We start from the raw sequence: 20,948 nt of genomic DNA on the forward strand, positions 1-20,948 counted from the left end.
GATCAGAAATCTGCCAACTCCGTGTGCAGACAACTAAGCGATCTTGGAAAAAAAAGATTGTGTTCTACAACCAGTGTTTACAAGTAGGAAAATCTCGGAGGATCTGAAAGTCACGGACACAAAGCCCTCATTGGTAAATCAACAAGGCGTTGTGTATGAGTTTAAATGCAATTCGTGTGATGCAAATTATATAGGCTACACAAGCCGTCACCTCCACCTTCGCATTGAGGAGCACAAGTATTCCATCATCGGCAAACATCTTAAGGACCAACACGATCAAAGACCGAACAATCTTCACGAGCTGTTTGCCATCCTAAAGAAATGCCGCAGGAAATTTGAGTGCTTTATTTATGAGCTGCTTCTAATAAGGAAAAAGAGACCGACTCTTAACACTCAAAAAGACTCCATACCAGCAAAACTGTTCATTTAATTTTGCACATTCTTTTGTTTTACTCCATTTCGTTTTGTTCTAATGTAATTTCACACCTTCCTTTCTTTATATAACGTTACCGATCTTATTATAATTTACATTTGATAATGGTGACATGTTGTCGCTAAAACGTCATGTTTTAATATCGCTACTTTTTATTCTGGAATATGAGGTTGTAAAGACTAAAAAACTTACCATTTGTAAATGCCGTCAAACTAAACTTTGTTGCCATTTTTGTATTTTTTGTAACAGCTGCCTCATTTATCTAAATAAATTCCTTTTTCGTGACCGTGGCGAAACGGGAAGCCATCTTGTTTTTGCCTTAACTTTCATCCTAATACTATACACTATGGATTTTGGCTTTACTTGCATCCTAATCCTATAGGCTATCGTTTCTGGACTAATTTTCATCGTAATACTATACCTACCATACACTTTGGTTTTTTGCCTAACTTTCATCCATATACTATATACTCTGCTTTTTGGCCTAATTTTCATCCAGATACTAGACTATGGTTTTTAGTCTAATTGTCATCGTATTAATATACACTCTGCTTTTTGGCCTAATTTTCATCCAGATACTATAGACTATGGTTTTTAGTCTAATTGTCATCGTATTAATATACACTCTGCTTTTTGGCCTAATTTTCATCCAGATACTATAGACTATGGTTTTTAGTCTAATTGTCATCGTATTAATATACACTCTGCTTTTTGGCCTAATTTTCATCCAGATACTATAGACTATGGTTTTTAGTCTAATTGTCATCGTATTAATATACACTCTGCTTTTTGGCCTAATTTTCATCCAGATACTATAGACTATGGTTTTTAGTCTAATTGTCATCGTAATAATATACACTCTGAGTTTTGGCCTAATTGTCATCCTAATACTATAGACTATTGATTTTGGCCTAATTTTCATCGTAATGTGTGGTTCCAGAAAATATCCATACCCCACCACGGAGGGAATTGGAAATTCCAGGGGGTGGGGGTCAAAGGCCCAGGAAATTCCGAGGGGAAGGGGGAATTGGAGGCGAAATTCATGTCCAGATGGTAGGAAATCGATCGACTCACTTCACGTGTTAGTAGGCACCACACACCAACTTTCATGGGACGGTCTAAAGTTGAAAGCTGGGAAACTTCAAAATGACGTCCCGTCGGTTGCGAAAAGGTTAAAAACAGCAGTTTCATTTGGCACACGTTCAAACTTATTTCTAAGTAGGCGTTTTTACATGTAAACTTTTCGCATTAACTCAAACTTAGATTTTTGCACACAGCAATTTTGATTGAACTTAAAGATTTGAAGCATAAAAATAAATTTAGAAGAAGAACACACACTAGTATCTGCCAGACCGCGTGGCACTATGTGTCTATTGGTCTATTTTGTTCATTCAAACACTCCATTTTGCAGGATACTCGTCGAGAATCACTGCTTTTGTGAAGTATCTTTACATAATTAGAGGCTGGAATTGGGCAAGATGAGTAGAAAACTTGCTATTAACTCGTTTGTCTCTCTTTTTCTCTTCTTCATTACATAATTTTGTACAAACATATACGTTGTTAAATGTGCTTGCGATAGTGTCTATTTCAAGTGTGCGAAATTAATTTCTCAGCACATTTTGTAAACATTACGCTCAAATTTTTGTTTATTTGCGTGCGACTAGTACGGTAGTACCTCCCATCGAGTACTGGCAATACTGTATTTTACGTTTTAGACCAGCTTCTGTATACAAAAAATAAAGTTAAGGTTATGTATTTAAGCTAATTCGCAACTTTTAACTTACGCATGTATGCAACGTTTACAACATCGTCTCAAATACATGCCTGATGATAGATACAGTACGGCCTCTTGTTTGTTGTTTGCTATGAAGAATATAATTTCCAGGGGGTATGGTCGACATTTTTTGGAATTACCAGGGGGTAAGGGGTTACCGCATCCTTGTTAAAATGGAAAATCTGAAGGGGTGGGGGGGGGGGGGGGGTCCTATATGAAATTCCCTCTGTGGTGGGAGTATGGATATTTTCTGGAACTACACAATACTGTAGACTATACGTTTTGGCCTATTTTCATCCTAATACTGCAGACTACGGTATGTATTTTCGCCTAATTTTCACACTAATAGTATATGCTCTGATTTTTGGCCTAATTTTCATTGTAATACTATAAACTATGGGTTTTTGGCCTAATTTTCATCGTAATAGTATAGGCTATATATTTTGGCCCAATTTCATACCAATACTATACACTTTGATTCCTGGCTTAACTTTCATCCTAACACTATAGACTATGGATTTTGGCTAATTTTCATCCTAATAGCACACACTATGTATTTTTGGCCTAATTTTCACTACAATAGCATACACTCTAATTTTAGCGCTAATTTTCATCCTAATACTATACATTTAAGTTTTTTGCCTAATTTCCATCCTAATTATAAACTCTAGTTTTTGGCCTAATTTTCATCCTAATACTATACTCATGTCAAACTAGCAGTTGTTGTTGTTTTTCCTTTTGTAACACAATAAAATATTGATACAACCACAAGGCTGTTACAGTGAATGCAAAAACTCAGCAATTCTGAACGATAACTTTGAGAACAGCCTACCTCATGGTGGTCAAGATTAGTCACTGTCAACTTATACCTTAGCTTTCCTCACTTTATAATCAGCACAATCAAGGTAAAAAATATTATACAGAGAGACTTCAATAACTGTAGGGCCTGCTCAAAAACTATGCTAAGTGGCAATCTGGTCATGAAATGTAAGTTGTTCCAAAGAAGTTCTAGTTTGGTTTAATGACTGATTTTCATAAGAGAAATACAGTTTCATCACAAGGCTTTAAGTTATTTATATGCTATGACTTTCCAATTTTGCTTCCACTAATCCAATTACCTAAGATCAGAAAAAAACCCACACTAGTTACTCAAATTCAAGCCTTGAGATAAAAAAAATTGTCATTGAACCATGTTTCTTATCAGATAGTAAGGCTTTTAAAGCAACATGCTCAAACTTGGCCCAATTTGGCATTCATGGTTACATGTCCACTTAGCAGTTGTTTTTGAGCAAGCCGTTCAACTGAAAGACATGGTGCATAAAGAGCTTATGCCTACTTGTCAACTCAAATTGACTAAAATGGCAATGGAAGTTAACTCTTCTTCTGCTGGTTGTAGTCATTACTCTCAAAATCTCATTCACTAATTATGGTCTCTCATTTTCCAGTTTCCATTTGTCATTCTTGTATCTGACAGAGAATGCAAAAGATGATTTAACCCTTTAGGCCCCGATAGTGATGAGTATCTATTTTCCCCTTATAAAGTCACTAACTGATCAAACATGTAAGTGACGAGAACAAAGCAAATGATCACCAAAGATGAAATGTAATGATGTTTATTAAACAAATTTTCTACACTATAATAATAATAATAATAATAATAATAATAATAATAATAATAATAATAATAATAATAATAATAATAATAAAAAAAAAAAAAAAAAAAAAAAAAAAAAAAAATAATAATAATAATAATACATGTAATAATAATAATAATAATAATAATAATAATAACAATAACAAATATCTTTAGTCAGGAGGCAACCTCACCCTCAGGTGGTTTTCAGGCTGGTCCTGAGTAACTTGTCCCATAGTATACTAGTCCCATTAGTACCATAAGGAATTATGGAGAGCAATGAGAAGAGCAAGAAATAATTGAAATCAGGGAAATGGGTTTTTGGGCCAAGGGCTACACCAATGTTGTCTGTGCATGTACTACTTACTGTACATACAGTTGTAACTGTGTTTTGTTTCTGTTTCTTCTTCCTTTCTACAGTGTAAACATTGTAATAAATGTATTCCAAATAAAAATTTAATGACCATGCTTACACATTTGTGCATGTGCCCAATTTGATACATAACTGGCGCATTGAAGTCCTTGTATTTTCACTAACTGATTATATGTTTTCATAAAGATTCTTCACAAGGCTCAGTTCATAATTTTTGCTTTGGTTAAGGACAGTGCCTACTAATATCAAAGTAGTTTTGTGCTGTTTATGACTATGCAGAAAAAGCAGATCTCAGCAAGGGCTATTGGAAAAAAAATGAGGGTAACCACACATTTTTTAGAGATAATCAAGCAAAAGCGATAATCAAAAGCGCTAAAATACAAAACATTTTTACCAAAATTGATGCTTAATTATCTCTGAAAAATGCGTAGGTAGCCCTAATTTTCTTTTCAGATTCCAATAACCCTTGCCAAGATCTGCTTTTCTCGCACAGTTATAAACCACGCAAAAATATCTTTGTTTTAGCAGGCAATACTGTTAAGAAACCCAAGTTTCTCAGACCATCCTGAGATGCGCAGAATGTATGTGCAGTAGGAAAAGGAGGCTCCGTCCTTAATTGAAAAGAAACTCTAGACTACACAGGTCTTACTGCTTTGAAACAAATCTACATAATTAGTTACTTTGAAATTTGATCTTGACAGATTATAGACAAAAGGTCAGGATCAAAATAATAATGCAACATTATGCCATAGCAAGAACTCTAACACAGTAATTTACAATTTTGATGTAGACCAGGGGCCTGTTTCTCGAAAGTCCCGGCAACTTATCGGGCCCGATAAGTGTCTTTGGTGATTAATGTTTCTTAACAGAAGTCATTTTTTGCTAGCTTTGAATACTAAATTTTAAAATCTTATAATTCTATGAAAACATTGGCCAAGTACCATGTCTGTAATCACTGTGTAATTGGCGCGTGAAAAAAACATATAAAAATATACTTATTGGGCCTGGTAAGTTACTGGGACTTTTGAGAAACGGGCCCCAGGCCCCAGTTGTTCAAAGAGCAGATAATTTTATCCACGGGATAAGCCGCTATCCCAAGGAGCAAATGTACTCCAACCAATGCTTTTGGCAAGGTTTCCACACAATCCCATTCTTAAATTTGACATATGCTTCTACTCCATTCACAAGTTATACAACTATTGGAAAAATCTTACACACATTTTATCTGCTGGAAAATTATCCAACAACAACGGGGGCCTGGGGATGAAAAATCACTGATTGAGAAAAAGGTCAAACCACTTTGAGAGTCTGTCTTTATAGCAAAGATGTAGTTCTGTGAAGTCAGGAATTTTTGCAGATGTCTATATGAAGAAAGGCACAACTATGCCTGTCTCCATACAAATGTGTCTAAAATTTTCATACGCAACAAAACTATACATGAGTGTAGTCCTGAGAAGGACTGTTTGAGTTGACACTGACTAACATTTTGACAACCTGAGCAGAAGTCATCTTCAGAGTCAAGTAAATTGTGGAATGTCAGTAAATGGTATAAATGTCTCTGGTTGTTAACCTGATTGGTTAATGAAGTCAATATGTTATTGGTCATTTGTCAGTTAAGCCATAATGTTATTGGCTGTGAAGACTGTAGCCGTGGCATATATTAATTTTATTATACCCCCTTAACCCTTTAACCTGTAGTATCAAATAGTTTTTTTATAAAAGTACTAGGGAGAAGTTATTGAAATATCAAAAAAATTCACCTTAGGTGATCATTTCCTTAATTCTCACGACCTCAGGGGTTGAATAAGCATTCATTTCAGGGAGAAATTTGATGCTCATCACTGTTAGGGCTTAAAGAGTTAAAACTAGAATGGCCTGTTTACCTGGGAAGGGTGTTTCCATCCAAGAGATGAACTTAAGGACTGACAAATGCCAGGGACCAATTCTGACTGTCTAAGAGATCTTCTGATCCTCCTTTAAACTCTGCTCAACATGGCAGAGGTGGAAAGTGACAGTAAATCAATGTTGCCTTGTCTTGATGGATGACTGAAAATAGATATGAGAGAGATTTGCACAAGATGTTAGAAAATAATTATTATATAATCTGTGTTTGTCAGTCACCAAGGGCTGGTAAACTATGTTACTTTGGTTTATAAAGCAAAATTTATGATTTTGAGTGTGATTCCTGTGAAAATAGTCATGAATGATCAAAGCTGGTGAAAAACGACCCTGCTACCACATCCCATCCTTTTCACAATCACGCAAGGTCTCCACCTGGTGCTATCAATGGAGCACTTGCTCAATTAAAGGGTAACATGTTGAGTCCATTAATAATTATTATGTACAATATTAATAATATACGTGAAAAATTACTCAATTCTGATTGGCTAAAAAGGAGCGCAATTTTCATGAAACATGAGTGCAAATTTGTAACATGAGTGCAATTACAAAAGGTTCCTAATTGGCTGGAGAACAAAAGAAACCAATGAGAACCAATCAGATTACAGTTGTTTCTCCAGCAACACATTGGCAGAAAAAGTTTAGATAAGGCGTGGAGAAAAATGGCCTGGGGCTGGGCTAGGAAATTAGCCCAAAAACTCGAAAACAGATAAGAGTACCTCTTTCTGGCTGAATGTATGGAAAACGTGTTGTGAAGAGAAAAATATCGTCAACAGAATCGAGGAAAACGAGCCAGAAATGTGATGATGGCTGCACTTCGCCAGTATACTAGCTTAGAAAGAAGTGAGAAGATAACAGTCAGCAAGCTGAAGAATGCAAACATTGAATACTCAGATATTGTCAAAGTCACAGAAGCGTACATTCCCTTGACGACTACAATGAAGTCGACGAGGAAGAGTAACGACGGATCTTTCTTGCAATATCCAAGCGAAATTATGAAAACCCGTGTCAAAAGAAGTGAATAGCAGTTTCCAACATCACAGCTCTGGCTCCACTCGCTTCGTTAACAATGAATGTGTGCTTTATACCACAGACAACAGCCAGCTCATCGATGGCAGCATCAATTATTGTTTAAAATCAACCCTCACACATTTCCAAGTTCACAGTTAAATGTCTTTTGACTAATTTTGAATGTTTTGGTCTTGGAAAAGTTTGAATTTGACAAATGTGGTAATCTGTTTCTGCCAATCATGGGAATGAACTTTACATTAAAAGCACATGCTGTCAAAATTTTACTTGTGATTCTCTGCCGTCAATTTTTTCACGTGTATTAAAGTAATCACAATTTTTCTCGTGCAATTTTGAATAAATAAGCACTAATGTAAAGACTACAAATTGCACCAGCCTGTAATTTTGTTTTTATTTATAATTTCCAAATTGCACACAAAATCATGTGATAACCTATACTAAAAATGTAAGGAAATAACGCAAGTGTGCATGCTGATTTTGTCCACCGCGACTTTGAACCTGAATAACTTTTTTAACATTTGCGCAAAAGCTATGAAACTTCATCACAATTTTTTCAGAAATTTATTTGGCAAAAGTTTGATGTGGTCGGTTAGTGTTCAATGGCTTTGATGTTACCATGGCAACCATTTTTGACAGGCAGTTTTTATGATGACATTTTTTATTTTTATAATCATGACATGCATGATACCATGTCATTTGACGCTATCACTTCATGTTGCAGACCTCAAAGGAAATCTTGGGATTAAGTACTATCTATCCTCCAAGCCTTCTTGTCATAGCGTCAAAAGTTGCAAATTAACAAAGTTATGGAGTGGGGCAGATTCCCCTCCTCATAAGAGAAGACAAAAATAAGCCCAGTCTGTTCAATACATGTTTACACTGAAACACCATCAAAGCTCTGGTTTTACCTCTTGCATCAATAAATATTTGAATAATTCCTCATTGATTGATTTTGGCACTCATCCAAGCATATAAAACCTCAAGCTTGTGACTGGCATGTGAACTTTAAATAAGTTGGCATATGGTGAACGTTTCAAAGTCTGTACTATGAGGAAAACTACTTTGAAATGGTGTGACACCTGTGACAAACTTTAATGCGAGAAAAAAGTAGTAAACTTAGCACAGGAGTGTCATTAGGCAAGTTAAGCTATCAAAGCAGGAGCTGGAAGTAATATTAATTTTCACATTTCAAGTGGGCAAAAATATTTCAACTGAACGCCTCAACTCTTATAAACCAGAGCAATTTATGATAAATCTTCTCAAAGCAGCCAGGTGTAATCATTTTCATACAACCTGTCCTCGCCAGGAACCTGTATTAGGCTTGTAATGAACTCACCTCTTATTAGCAGTGTTGAAGGATCACTGATTTCCAGCAGTCTGTATCTTGTCTTCTCTTCTCCACCAGTCATCTCCTCAGATTGATGCCTGACAACTGTCACAATCCAGTTGAGACAAAAATGATGGAGCAATCGCTGAGCCTGCAGAAAATTTTACTCAGTCAGAGCTGTCATTAGGAGCTGGCAGTTGGCCAGTTAGGCTGGCAATTACTTTTAACCCTTTAAGCTCCAGTATCAACATGTATAATTATTCTCTTCACTGTCCTCCATATATTTCTTATGCTACTAGTTGGGAGATTTGTCTAAAATCAAGGCATTTCATCTTTGGTGATTATTTCCTTTATTGATCTCCTGACTTAAATGTTTAATCAAGTAGTGACATTGTAAGAAGAAATTAGATGTTGGTCAGTACTTGGGCTTAAAAGATTAACAGTAAAGATGACTGGTTTCTCAGTTTGCAAGTGAATATAAAAGATAACAGGCAGGAGAGATTTTCTGTAGTCTATGACCAGCCTCTTTCCTTGCAAAACCAGCTTTTCCATTAAGCTTGAAGACAGTATGTACAATAAGTGGGGGGTCAATAGGGAATGGCTTAAAAGTCTTTTCTTTAAGGACAGTACCTCCTAATACAGTGGTATTTTTGTGCACTTGATGGTTTTGCTGGAAAGCAGATCTTAGAAAGGACTAATGAAATCCATAAAGAAATTGGGGGAGGGGGTAAACCATGCATTTTCAGAGATAACTAAGCAACAATAAATAAATACCAAATCCTATTTTTAAGAACTTAAAAATTCTAAAATTTGACAACATAATCAAACTCCAAATAGGCCAAATATGTATCTTTACAAAAGCGGTCTTCTTCCTCATAGTTTCGATGAAATGTTTTTACTTCACACTGATGTACACTGACATAACACTAGAAATAAGAATTCCTTCCATCTGCCTTACTGTAGAACAAACGTAAGGAAGTTTTCACTCCGTTTTCAAGGACCTAAATTATATAATTCTCTTAAACCTGAAGTTCAAGATGTTCACTTCTAAACTTAAATTCTCCCTCTTAATATAGTTCTAAACACGTTACTTCTTTAAGTGTACTTGAGGATGTTTTTTTCAATTTTTCTTCTTTTTTCCTTTCCTTTTGTTTTCCTTTTCACTTTTTAAATCTAATCTAATAATTATTTTCGTATATTAGAAATATTTATATATTAAGATGGATAGTCCTGCCAATGACAGACTTATTAAATTATTTTTTAACCTTAAAATTATCCAAGGTAGTCAATTAGAAGCCTTATTGGCTTCCTTGGGATACCTTGCCTCGTTAATGTTTAATTTTTAATGTTGTATTTGGGTGTGAGGCAATCAATAAATTAAACTAAACTGAACTTATTATTATTATTCCAAACGGCTTTACAGTGTAAGATAGGAAACAATGTATGGTATTCTTTTCCAAATTGAAACTTAATTATCCCTGAAGCATGCAAGGTTACTACTAAGTTTTGGACTCCAACAACCCTTGCTAAGAGATATGTATATATATGTATATATTAATCCATGCAAAATATTGTTACATTAGTAGGCACCATCCTTAAGAAAGCCAAGTTTCTTGGACCATCCCGAGATACCCAGAACATACAGTATCCACAGTAGCAAAAGGAGGCACCGTAGGGTCAACAAGGTATTGATGATGATGATGATGATGACGGATGAATAGGCAACAGATGTGTCCGTTTTACTTTATTTTAATCGGGAAAATCAAAAGAGAACTGGATGTCAGCTTATGTAGGTGCATATGGCAGCTGCTATCAGTCTTTAGTTAGTTCCAACCCATTTTTATGATCGTGAAACAGGATTAAGCGAATGAATGAACTTGAGATAGACACCAGGGGTGGTCAATGCCAGAGATTTGTTAAGATCCCAATGGTTCTTTTACCTCCCACAAGAGTGATCAGTGAAAGTGATGTGGAATGGACCTATGGTTTTATGTCCTTGTCTGAGACGACTACAAAGTCAAATCATCTGCGTCTACATCAGAGCAAAGGCAGCACTTTCTCCTTGAACAGTTATTGTAAGACCCTGAGTGTTGGTCTAGGCTGGGAATGGAATTCAGGCATATGGCTCCAAAGTCTGGTACCCAACCAATTGAGCTAATCAGTTGGCTAATCAGGTGCCAAATAATGAAATTACCTAGCCTTCCTCCACTCAAATGAACTGTTCTTATCCAAAAATGTCCAGGATTTCTCTCCCGGTATAGGAATTGGAGTCTACAGGTGGTCAGCATTACATTTTCCTGGCTTAGGCGTTAATTGGCGGTCGCTTGACATGGAACTTCGAAACTCTTGGCGCATCTTTGGCGTGGGTTGTACACAGAATGCACCTTAGGATGTAAATCAACGAAAAGAACTATCACTGTCGTAATACTGAGAAATAAGACTTAAGCTTACATGAGACTTAATTAGGCCTAAGGGAACTGGTCAAAACTATACTATACTCAAACAGGGCCCACCAAATCTCGAAATAGATGGCAGTCTCTGCCTGCATCCTCCTTCCTCAACCTCAAAAGATGGCATCTTTACTACATAGCTACCCTCTATCCAACAGTAAAAAATGACAATGAGATTCAAATCTCACTTTTCTTGTTTATCAAGCAATTTTGACTCTAGCTAGCTGAATATTTTTGTGTAAACTCAAATTTTAAAGCCAATAAAATTTTGTCGGTAATGTTCATGACAAAGGTGGTGTCTTCGATAACCCCCTACCCCAGACAAGGTGGGTCCTCTTCGAACAAGATGATCTGGTGATCTGCTTTAATATGGGGTCTTAGACTCTTGCATTTCATCCCTTGGCTTCTGTTTTTGTATGCCATAAATTTGTAAATAAATAGATAAATAAAAATAAAAAACAAACTTGTAATGACCAGTTTCCAAATTTAACGTTCCTTGAAATGAAGGTAAGACCAGAAACCAATAAATGAACGAACCTGCTTAACTCCCCCGGTGAAAGAACACTCCAAGAAAGGAACGAGCGATTCTCAGTCGAATAACCATTTGAAATTCCAGGTGTCCCTTTCAAACTCATTCGGTTTGGGATAGCTAATTCAGTATAATGCCCTCAGAATCCTCTTCCTCTGACTCTTTCTATGCGGAATTATGTTTTACACAAAGAGAACGTATTAAAAATGTCTCAATTGCGTTCCACGTTGTTATAGTATGATCACCATTTTGGGTTTCCCGCGGTCTTCCCGCGCATGACAGCTGGTGGTTACCAAGCCTCGGCCCAAGCCTCCCGGTTTGTTGTCCGGTTTTCGTACTTGGCAAAGGCCCCGCCCCGAGGTCCAGAACGTTATCCCTTTATATACCACCATTTTTGCCCCACCGTATGTTGTAATATATCAAACACGAGGAAGAGTGTTTCATCAGATATCCAAACACTGAGAAGTAGGTTGAAGAAACGAGGCGCAGCCGAGTTTTTTTAAACGACTTCCAGGTGTTTGGATATATGATGAAACACACTTTCGAGTGTTTGATATGGCTTCTCAAATGATCAATAATTCTTGGAGAAATTCAAGGCTAAAGTTGGCAAAATTTTATGGTAATTAGGATCACATATCCAAACCACTGTCACGGTAGTGATTTTCTTTGTTTTCTCTTGATGAATTATTAATGAGTTTGAGAAGATCTTGTCAACAATCATCCAAGCACGTGCCGCGGCCAGTCTGCTGGCTGTTTTCTAACCGTTCCGGCCTGTAAGACCCGTACTTTTCAAGCTTCATATTTTGTTCCCATTGTTAAACTGTGGAACACCATATGCAATATAGCTTTTCCCAGTAGTTTTACCTCCCTGGGCTCTTTTGAATCATTTTTGAAGAATACGTATAAGTCTCTTTTAATGTCAGTTTTTGATATGGACCTAGTCTGTTCGTGGTCCATTTCACGGGATTGTTCAGGTCATCACACATAGATTAATTTTTAGATAACTTCCGGTATGACTAATAACATGAACTTGATGTCGATATACTAGAGTATAGACTAGAGTACAGAAAAGAGCCGTGATGAAAAGGCTCAAAGATAAATCGAGACACATGGTCTGAGTTGGCGGGGGCTTGGAGCAAAATGGAAGGAAAAAATTCCTTTTTAAAGGAATGGTAAGAAATTGTTTGTCACACGCAAATCGTTTTTTTTTTTTTTAACCAACTTCGCGGTGTTCGTAAATCGAATGAAACACTCTTTCGAGTGTTTGCTATAGCTTTTCAAATTATTAATAATTGTAGGAATAATTCAAAGCACAAGTTCACCAATTCAGCTCAGTTCATGAATTGTTTGAATTGTTAACATCATTCATTAACTGAAAACAAAGGAACCTGCATTTTCATCTGCGTCCATCTCAATGAAACCGTCCCGGCGGGGGGGACCCCAATATAAAAGTGACGGGGGTGATCGTCCAGTTTCTAAAAACGCTTTGCAATTTGTTTAAAAAATAAATAAATAAAAACTAGGAGGTTGCCAACACTTTATCACCCGTTCTGATTTGAAGAGCTTTGACTATAATATTAATAATGCAAAAAAAAAAAAAAAAAGAAGAAGCAAGGAGTCAAATATTTTTCCAATTTTTCGAAAGGCAAGGGTCAAGGCAAAGGACGATGGGGATGCAATTAAATACCATAACAACAGAGGCTAAAGTAACAAAAACAGAAACGTCACAATTTGAAATTGAAAAATGCAACTTGCCAGGAGACATGAGAATAATAGCTAACGTTACAAAGTAGAAAGCGAAACAAACAACGTTACAATAAGAAAATTGAGAAAGCAACATAACACTGAAGGATGAAAGACGGGAAAAATCTTCATGTCTCGTCTCTCCTATTTATACCTAGGGGTTTGATAGTTTGACCTCTGTCAGTAAGGGAAAAATAAATTTTCCTGACCGTGAAATCAGCCTCGCTCTTTTTTTTTTTTTTCGTTTTTGCATTATTTGTTTCACAGTTTGTTATTCGTTGTTGATTAGATCCTTTACTACAGGTTCCATTTCCGGATTCGTTTTTCGAAGTTTTCATCGAGATTATTTTTGTGTGCACATGTCAAAGCAACTACCCAGGTGTAAACACCAAGTGTTTAGAAGGAAGAAGTCTGGATCTACCACTGTTATGAACCCCATGTAAGCATCATTCTTGTGTGTTGCCAAACACCACTCTTCCTCAAAGAATGATTGGTTTGCGAGGGGGAATAACATTGAAGTAAATTTCAAAGTGCCCGTGTTAAAAAAGTTTTCCTTTAACAATATTAATGCTTATGGTTATTCTCTTTCCTAATGTAGAGTTTCTTTTCCCCAGTTAAAAATAATGAGAACTATGATGGATGGCATGGGACATTTTACAATTAAGGCTGTTGCACATTACTCGTCAAATTTTGCGCATCCGTTCCAAACCGCAACGGAACTAACACTTTACCGGATAGGGTGACAGAGGAAGATAAAAACAAACAGCCAGGAAACAAACTGTCAAGAGCAGCTGACAGCAAAGATAAAAATCAAATTTACCGCAAAATATAAGCTAACACATTGTGCTACTGCGAAATCTGAGTTCGCCATCGCTGTTTTAAAGACTGCAATGAGAATGTGGTGAATTTTAGTGTTATTCTGATAATGGTCAAATGTTTGGTTTATGCAAAAACAATATCTCGCTATACTGATTAAGAGAGTTTTGTACCGAAAGGATTAAGCCAGAGGCTAGCCACTACTTCCGATGAATGTACGATTTTTATTGTTATTAATTGACAGAAGCTTAACATCTGACACTCAAAGAAACAAACAGCTTTATATGAAAATTCGGTTTGAAAAAACAGCTTCGATTCATGGTCGACGGGCGCGTTTCTTCTCAAACAGTTTCAAACATAAATCTGAAGCCGAATATGGGATCAAACATCTTTAAAATGTTTACTCTATTGGCAAGGATTCTACTTCTTTGTGAAGCGTTTTCTTTGTCACTCGGTAAGTCGTAAGCTTTTTCAGTAAGCTCTAATATGGTGACGTAGTTAAAAATATATGTATATATGGTGATGTAGTTCATTTTAAACCGTTCTATTTCTTTTTTTGCATTGCATTTATCGTTCCTCGGCAAAGATACAATGCTTTTATTAATCAAAACTTCGAGTACGTCCTTAAAATCAATGGTATAATATTTCACACTAATATCCACCTGTGGTTTCGTTTAAGACGAAGGATAATAAAATGGCCGCAATTAAAGTCTGATACGCTTAAAATGGTGCAAAGTCTTCTTCTTAGGAGCTCTTTGCTAAGCGCTTGCTTAACTAATAAGGAAAAATGCTAAGGAGTGTAAAAGAGAGTGTCATTTGCGCCAAACGAAACGAAAAGAAACGATTTACACTGAACTGGGCCTGATACATCAAATAAGAATTGACTGATTAAAAACTAATGTAATAAAGCCAAAATCTCCATTGCTGAATGTTTACCTTATTTTTATTGGTCGCTTAAGACGGATGCAATAAAATCAGTCATTGAAGTAGGGTTAGCATGGTTAGAAATAAAGCTGATTAGCTTATTTTGAAGAGCTAGCTGTGCTTTAACTAACCGGATGACGCACACAAAATTTCTGTGGACAGGCGTTCTTTTGCTTATCATTCTTGCTTTTCAGGCCGCAAATCCATGCGCAAGTTTTGCACCTTTTTTTACTTGCTTCAGAGTCAGGTACAAAACGGTTTTGCTAGTAGCAGGTTTGGATCTGTATCAGTCCCTACACCGCACCGTTACAGTGTGACATGAACTCAGGGCCGTAGCCAGACTCCAGAACAAGACGAGGCAAGTTTCCAGCGCCGAAGGCGCGAGCCCCTTGCGGGGTGTGGGGGCATGCCCCCCAGAAAATTTTGAAATCTAGAGGCTCAGAAATGCTCTTGTAAGCATTTTCTGTGGCATTTTTCTTCAGAAAAGTCAATTTTGGGCAAGTGTAGAAGTTCACTTTTCTATTGCTTAGCGATACTGGTGCCAAGTTAATGACCATCTACATTTTAATCTGCATTTTAATACCCGTATGGGAAATCTTGACTTGCTTCCCGCTTTAAAATTTCACTGTACCAACTAGATGGAAGTTGTGGAAGAGATAAACCGTATCCGTGACGATCGCCTAAATTTCCTAGAAACCTTTGAAGAACATCGAAAGGCATTGCTGCATGTCTTGAAAAACACCTCTGCGATAACCGCGGCTGCACTGGGAGAAGATTATTTACGACGGATAGTAGAAACCTATTTTGGTCTGAGAGACAACATCACCTCAATGGTAGACAGTATGGATGTTTTAGAGGCAAAACTGTGCTAGCTCCGTCAAAAGTTTTGAAATGCCTCTCTTACGCCAATCAAATGCAAAGGGCTCTTTTAAGAGCCATTACAAGCGAGAAAGGCTTGATCCACAAATCTTTTAAAATCTATTCCTTTACATTTTCTTTTCGCTGAAACGTTTAATGTTATAGTGTTTGCAATACATTAATCGATTGCCAGTACTGCAAACGACCTTTTGTTCTTTTACAACAGTTATATAAGTAAAGAAAGCTCCCACACCGGCCCTCAGCCATCGCAGATAAGACACGGGAATAATGGTGACCGTTTGATGTCACATGGCCTGTCACGGTTATGTCACGATGCGTCTCCTTAATGCCTTAAATCATTTGAAAAACCGCTACTCACAGTTCACATGAAACGAGTTAACCTCATTAAAATGCTTTTCCTCTCAATTTATCCACCTTATATTAGCTGGTTTTATCTTAACCAATCCAATTTTTTCTAGGGATTATTTTCTCAATTAAACGTTTTTTTGCCAAAAACAAAGGAAAGGCCAAAATCAAGACGAGGCAACTGCCTCGTCTTGCCTCATGCTAGCTACGGCCCTGGAACTAGATGGATTTTTAGTGTAAATGAATGGTGTGACCGTACAAGGTTTGATATGGATCCAAGTGTTTCCAGGACAATCTATGCGCGTGCGATCCAGATAATGGTTAAGTGGTGTATAATGATCCGGACCTATGCCAGGTTTGTACCTGGTATACTAGAATGTAACGCAACCTGAATAAAATGCTCTTTTACCGGATTCCTCAGGAACTCCAATTTATGAGCCCGTAGGATGCTTCTTAGATAGCGGTACTTCACCTCGCCCCATGCCACTGCTTCTCAAGGATTTCCGTCCAGAGATGAACTGGAATAACATAGCTGCTGTGATTGAACGGTGTGCCGGCTTGGCACGTGACAAAAGCCTCAGGTATATGGTTTAACTGTAATATTACATAGTTACTCTATCAGTAATATTTAATAGTTTTTATATATCTTTTTGTTTTAGTTCATTGTTTTACTTTACTCTTATACACTTTGTATTCGTAGATACTAGCATTATCTTACTACTCTATAATCTATTATTGGAAGGATTTTTATATCGTCTGAGATTTGGAATGCATACATTTTGTGTATATTGTTTTTGGAGGGGGAGGGGTTATATTGGGAATTTTTTTCAGGGCAGGGGGTGGGGCTTATAGTTTTTTTTTTTTACGGGAAGGGGGCAGGGCTCATATTCCATACTTCGGAACACTCTTTTTTATGTATAATATATTTAAAAGAACGTTCAGACTGAAATTGTCGCTAAGAACGTGGCCAAGCTGAGATAAAGCGTTTTTATTCAGTTCTGCACTTTAAATCTAGGCTAGCCAGGTACGAATTTGATGTCATACAGCCCATAATGGTTTCCTGGTTAAAACACGAAAACTGAATTAGAACATGCAGTTTCGCTTCACCCTCGACCGCAAAATTAGACGTTCTTATATTATAAAAAAGAGTGTACACAAAAGACAACTTCGCTTTGACCTGTTTCTTTGTAAATGACTGTAAAAATTTGTAAGAGTTCCATTTTTCCTCTGTTTCTACTGCTTAATTACTTGGTTTGGTTAACTAGTTTTAACGGGTGTATGCAAAAATAATAAGATGCAATAATTAACTGTGCCTCAAAGCTGGGACACGAAACATTGTGCGACACGAAGTTTTCCGGGGTGAGTCCATTCATAACAATAGGCGATTCATCTTAGAGTCGGGTAAATTGAATTAACCCAGCCGAATATGACATTCTCTCATGAAACAGCTATTTTGACGGCTAAAACTGCTGGGTATTGTCAATGAATGAATGAATGATACTAATCTTTATTGAGAATGCCAAATTCTCCAAGTTTTTGTAACGTTTTAAAATTAAGATACGAGTTGTAAATACTAAACATTTAGGGTCAAAGGCCGCCAAAAGGCACTGTTAAACTCCATTTTCGTAAAACCTTTCATGAGAAGCATTCAGGCAGTCGGCCTGAATGAGGCTCGCGCCTTTGGCGCTCGCAAAAATCAGTCGGATCATGAACTAGATTTCAAAGACATTCAAACAGTATTGGAGGATCACTATCCCTATGTTTTTAAGGAAAATAGTTGATTTAACAACTAAAATAATAAAAAAAATAATATTCGGTAAAGATAACTCTGTGAGGATAAAATGTTTTATTTTTCTCTTAAAATCAGCTACTTTGGATTAAAATATTATGGCGAGTGCTGGTCAGGGAAGATGGCTGGTCAAACATACAGTCGTGACGGATCCTCCGATAGCTGTGTCAGAGGAGTGGGTCAAAGATCCAGTTACTTTGTGTATAAATTTTACGACTATGGGAACAATGGTAAGTCTTCTATTAATCTCGAACTCGTACCCAGATCTTCTTAATCTTCAGGAGAGAACATCTCGTAAAATCCGTTGTTATGACGTCATACGTGTCAGGAATGTGGCACATTGCATGGCTGCGCATGTGCAAAAAAAAATAGTAAAAAGGACTCCTCACGGATCACTCAAGTGATGAAATATAGAAAAACCTCTTCGACCTAGGTGGATTTCAAATCACTTTGTTGCTAAAGATGTCAGTGATATTTCACCTATCGTATACAGAAAACATGGTAACGTATAAGAGAAAAACACGGATAATGGATAATGGATAATGGATATTTTTTCATTTATAGTTCCCGGTTGTAAGAAAACATGGAAAGCTCAGAGCGATTTTTGTTTTCGCGTGATTACAAACGACAGCTTGACAAAGAATGAGATGAATGACTACTGCAGAGAAAATGGAGGAGAAGTGATGCGTGCGGTAAATAAACGCAGTGTTCGTTTGGTCGAGCAGTTCCTCTTCATGACGCGGCTGAACTTGGAAACCAACTCATCTCAGTGTCTAGTCATTGGTCATAAAAACGCAAGCTCCTATTCGACTCTACCTGGTAGTTTTGCCTTAAGACCCGTACCCAGTATCGACACGCATACCTGTGCTATTAGAGAAAACGATAAGTGGACGATACAGCTGTGTAACCATAGCAACTGTGATGACCTGTGCATCGCACCGAGAGGTACTGTTTTCAAGTAATTTGTCTTATGGTAAGGCAAATAAATTTCTTAGGAAACTCTTTTGTTAGTGTATAAGATTAGTTTTACAGATACTTTTAACTGAATGAGGCTCGATCGGGAAACTCGTATCATGACTCAATGTAGCTCGACGGGGAAAGCTATATAACTGGTAAAACACTAACTCTTATTTTTTCCAAATAGACTTCACAAAAATTCGTTTTGAACAAATATAATTTCTTCCTTTTCAGAAATAAAACCAGTGGCTGGAACTCTCATACAACTTGCTACAGACGCCTCCATAACAGGTCACGTGATCACAAGACTGCTTGTTGATGACGTAATAGCGTGTGCACGTGAATGCTTGCTGTACCTGAATTGTTTATCGATTAATTACGAGTACAAGCCGACAGCCAGCCGAGAATTTCCGAACTTAGGGATGATCTGCGAGCTGAAGGACGAGACGAAGAATGATGCACATTTTCACAGACGAGATGGCTACAAATATTATGAAAGATTATATACTCACAGTCTGGCTTAAAAAATTCTGTAAAATAATTAAGTTTTACGACATTCTTTTCAATTAGTGGTATGAGTTTACAAAGAGAAGAGTTTCTAATCTATTGACAAGATTATGGGCAGAAAATTATGTAATTGCATTAGTAGTTGATTTTTCTTATGATCCTGTTGTCAGCAACAAAATTAACTTTACAGATAAACTTGTTGCGTTATAAGATGACAGAATCAATGCATTCAATGGTCAACCAGCCAGCAATAGCTGAAGTCTGAAATATTCTGATTTGAAATAGCTAAGTAAAACCTCACCGATCTTGTTGGCGATCGTCTCACACTGGATGACGTGACTGCCAAAAGCGAACACAAAGCACTTGTCCATGATACCTGTAAACGTAGAAATGAAAATGGCTCAAGTAACCTCTTTATTCCTACCCTTCAAGGTCACCGTTGAAAATAAATTTAGGTATTTTCAATTTAAAGTACAGGGCCTAGTTGTTCAAAGCTCGATTGAACTAATCCTGGATTAAAGTGAACTTTGTTTCTAGTTTAATGACTAATCATTAAAGGTTCTGCCAAAGAATTTTGTCCCTCAGTTTTGACTTAGACTTGTCTTTAGCATGAGCTTAAAATTAGCTTTCAAAAACCACCTTAAATGAGCGAGATGAAAACCTCGGTTAACTTTTAATCGTGGATTAGCTTTAATCGGGGAAGGTGCATCCTTTTGCTGACCGCGCATACGTTCTGCGCATCTAGGAATGGTCCGAAAGGCTCTGATTTCAAGTTCTTAAGGACGGTGCTAGTAGAAATATAGGGACCAGTAAACCCGGAAAAATGCTGAGGAAATGCTGAGGCAAGGCTGAGGGAAAGCTGAGGCATCTCATTATAGTGCTGAGGCATCTCATTACAGTGCTGAGGCATCTCATTACAATGCTGAGGCATCTCATTATAGTGCTGAGGCATCTCATTACAGTGCTGAGGCATCTCATTACAATGCTGAGGCATCTCATTACAGTGCTTCTTGTAGAAATTCGTGCGGGATTAGATTAGAACCAGTTAAAGTTTCCCAGTCTTCAACCGATTGGCAGGAACGTAAAGCTTATAAAAAGTCCATCTTAGTAAACGATAAAAATTCTTACCTTGGAATACGCTACTAAAATAAAAGTGCAATTATTTTTCACTTAAAATTCCAATGGTGGAGTGACGCCATGGCTGATGTGTTCGGTTTTGTTCCTTCATAACAATCGACATCGACATAACCAATCAGAGTGCCTCCTTAAAAAGAGGCAACCAATGAACGCATTTGTTTTTAGAGACAACCAATCCTGGTAGTAAGAATAAATAATGATGTCATCTAACGGACAGTAATGCGATGCCTGAGCAATGTAATGAGATGCCTCAGTATTGTAATGAGATGCCTCAGCACTGTAATGAGATGCCTCAGCACTGTAATGAGATGCCTCAGCTTTCCCTCAGCCTTGCCTCAGCATTTCCTCAGCATTTTTCCGGGTTTACTGGTCCCTATATTACTACTGGTGCTTACTAATTCAAA

General features: G+C 37.1%; 1 protein-coding gene and 1 long non-coding RNA gene across 4 annotated transcripts in view; one reads left to right on the plus strand and one right to left on the minus strand.

Moving 5' to 3' along the window:
- Window positions 1-1,214: 1,214 nt before the first annotated feature.
- LOC146472113 (uncharacterized) overlaps window positions 1,215-20,948 on the minus strand; it is an 80,889-nt gene continuing 61,155 nt past the window's right edge. Inside the window, exons 1-4 of one of the 3 annotated variants that reach the window (XR_014866778.1) lie at window positions 11,456-11,761; window positions 10,663-10,852; window positions 8,478-8,619; window positions 1,215-6,259 (exon numbers count right to left, since the gene is read on the minus strand). This is a non-coding gene — a long non-coding RNA (uncharacterized LOC146472113). Of the gene's footprint in view, window positions 6,260-8,477; window positions 8,620-10,662; window positions 11,762-20,948 lie in introns of those variants that run through there. The other 2 variants (XR_014866777.1, XR_014866776.1) reach the window with 2 other exon arrangements.
- LOC146472114 (uncharacterized) lies at window positions 14,315-20,099 on the plus strand. The gene is made up of 5 exons (XM_085120707.1): window positions 14,315-14,460; window positions 16,576-16,735; window positions 18,022-18,173; window positions 18,508-18,888; window positions 19,135-20,099. Exons 1-5 carry the CDS (start codon window positions 14,325-14,327, stop codon window positions 19,422-19,424), a joined length of 1,119 nt encoding a protein of 372 aa, XP_084976833.1. The 5' UTR covers window positions 14,315-14,324; the 3' UTR covers window positions 19,425-20,099.

Source organism: Pavona decussata, unplaced genomic scaffold (assembly GCF_977016875.1).
Source record: "Pavona decussata unplaced genomic scaffold, jaPavDecu1.1 SCAFFOLD_102, whole genome shotgun sequence".
NCBI classification, from domain to species: Eukaryota; Metazoa; Cnidaria; class Anthozoa; order Scleractinia; family Agariciidae; genus Pavona; species Pavona decussata.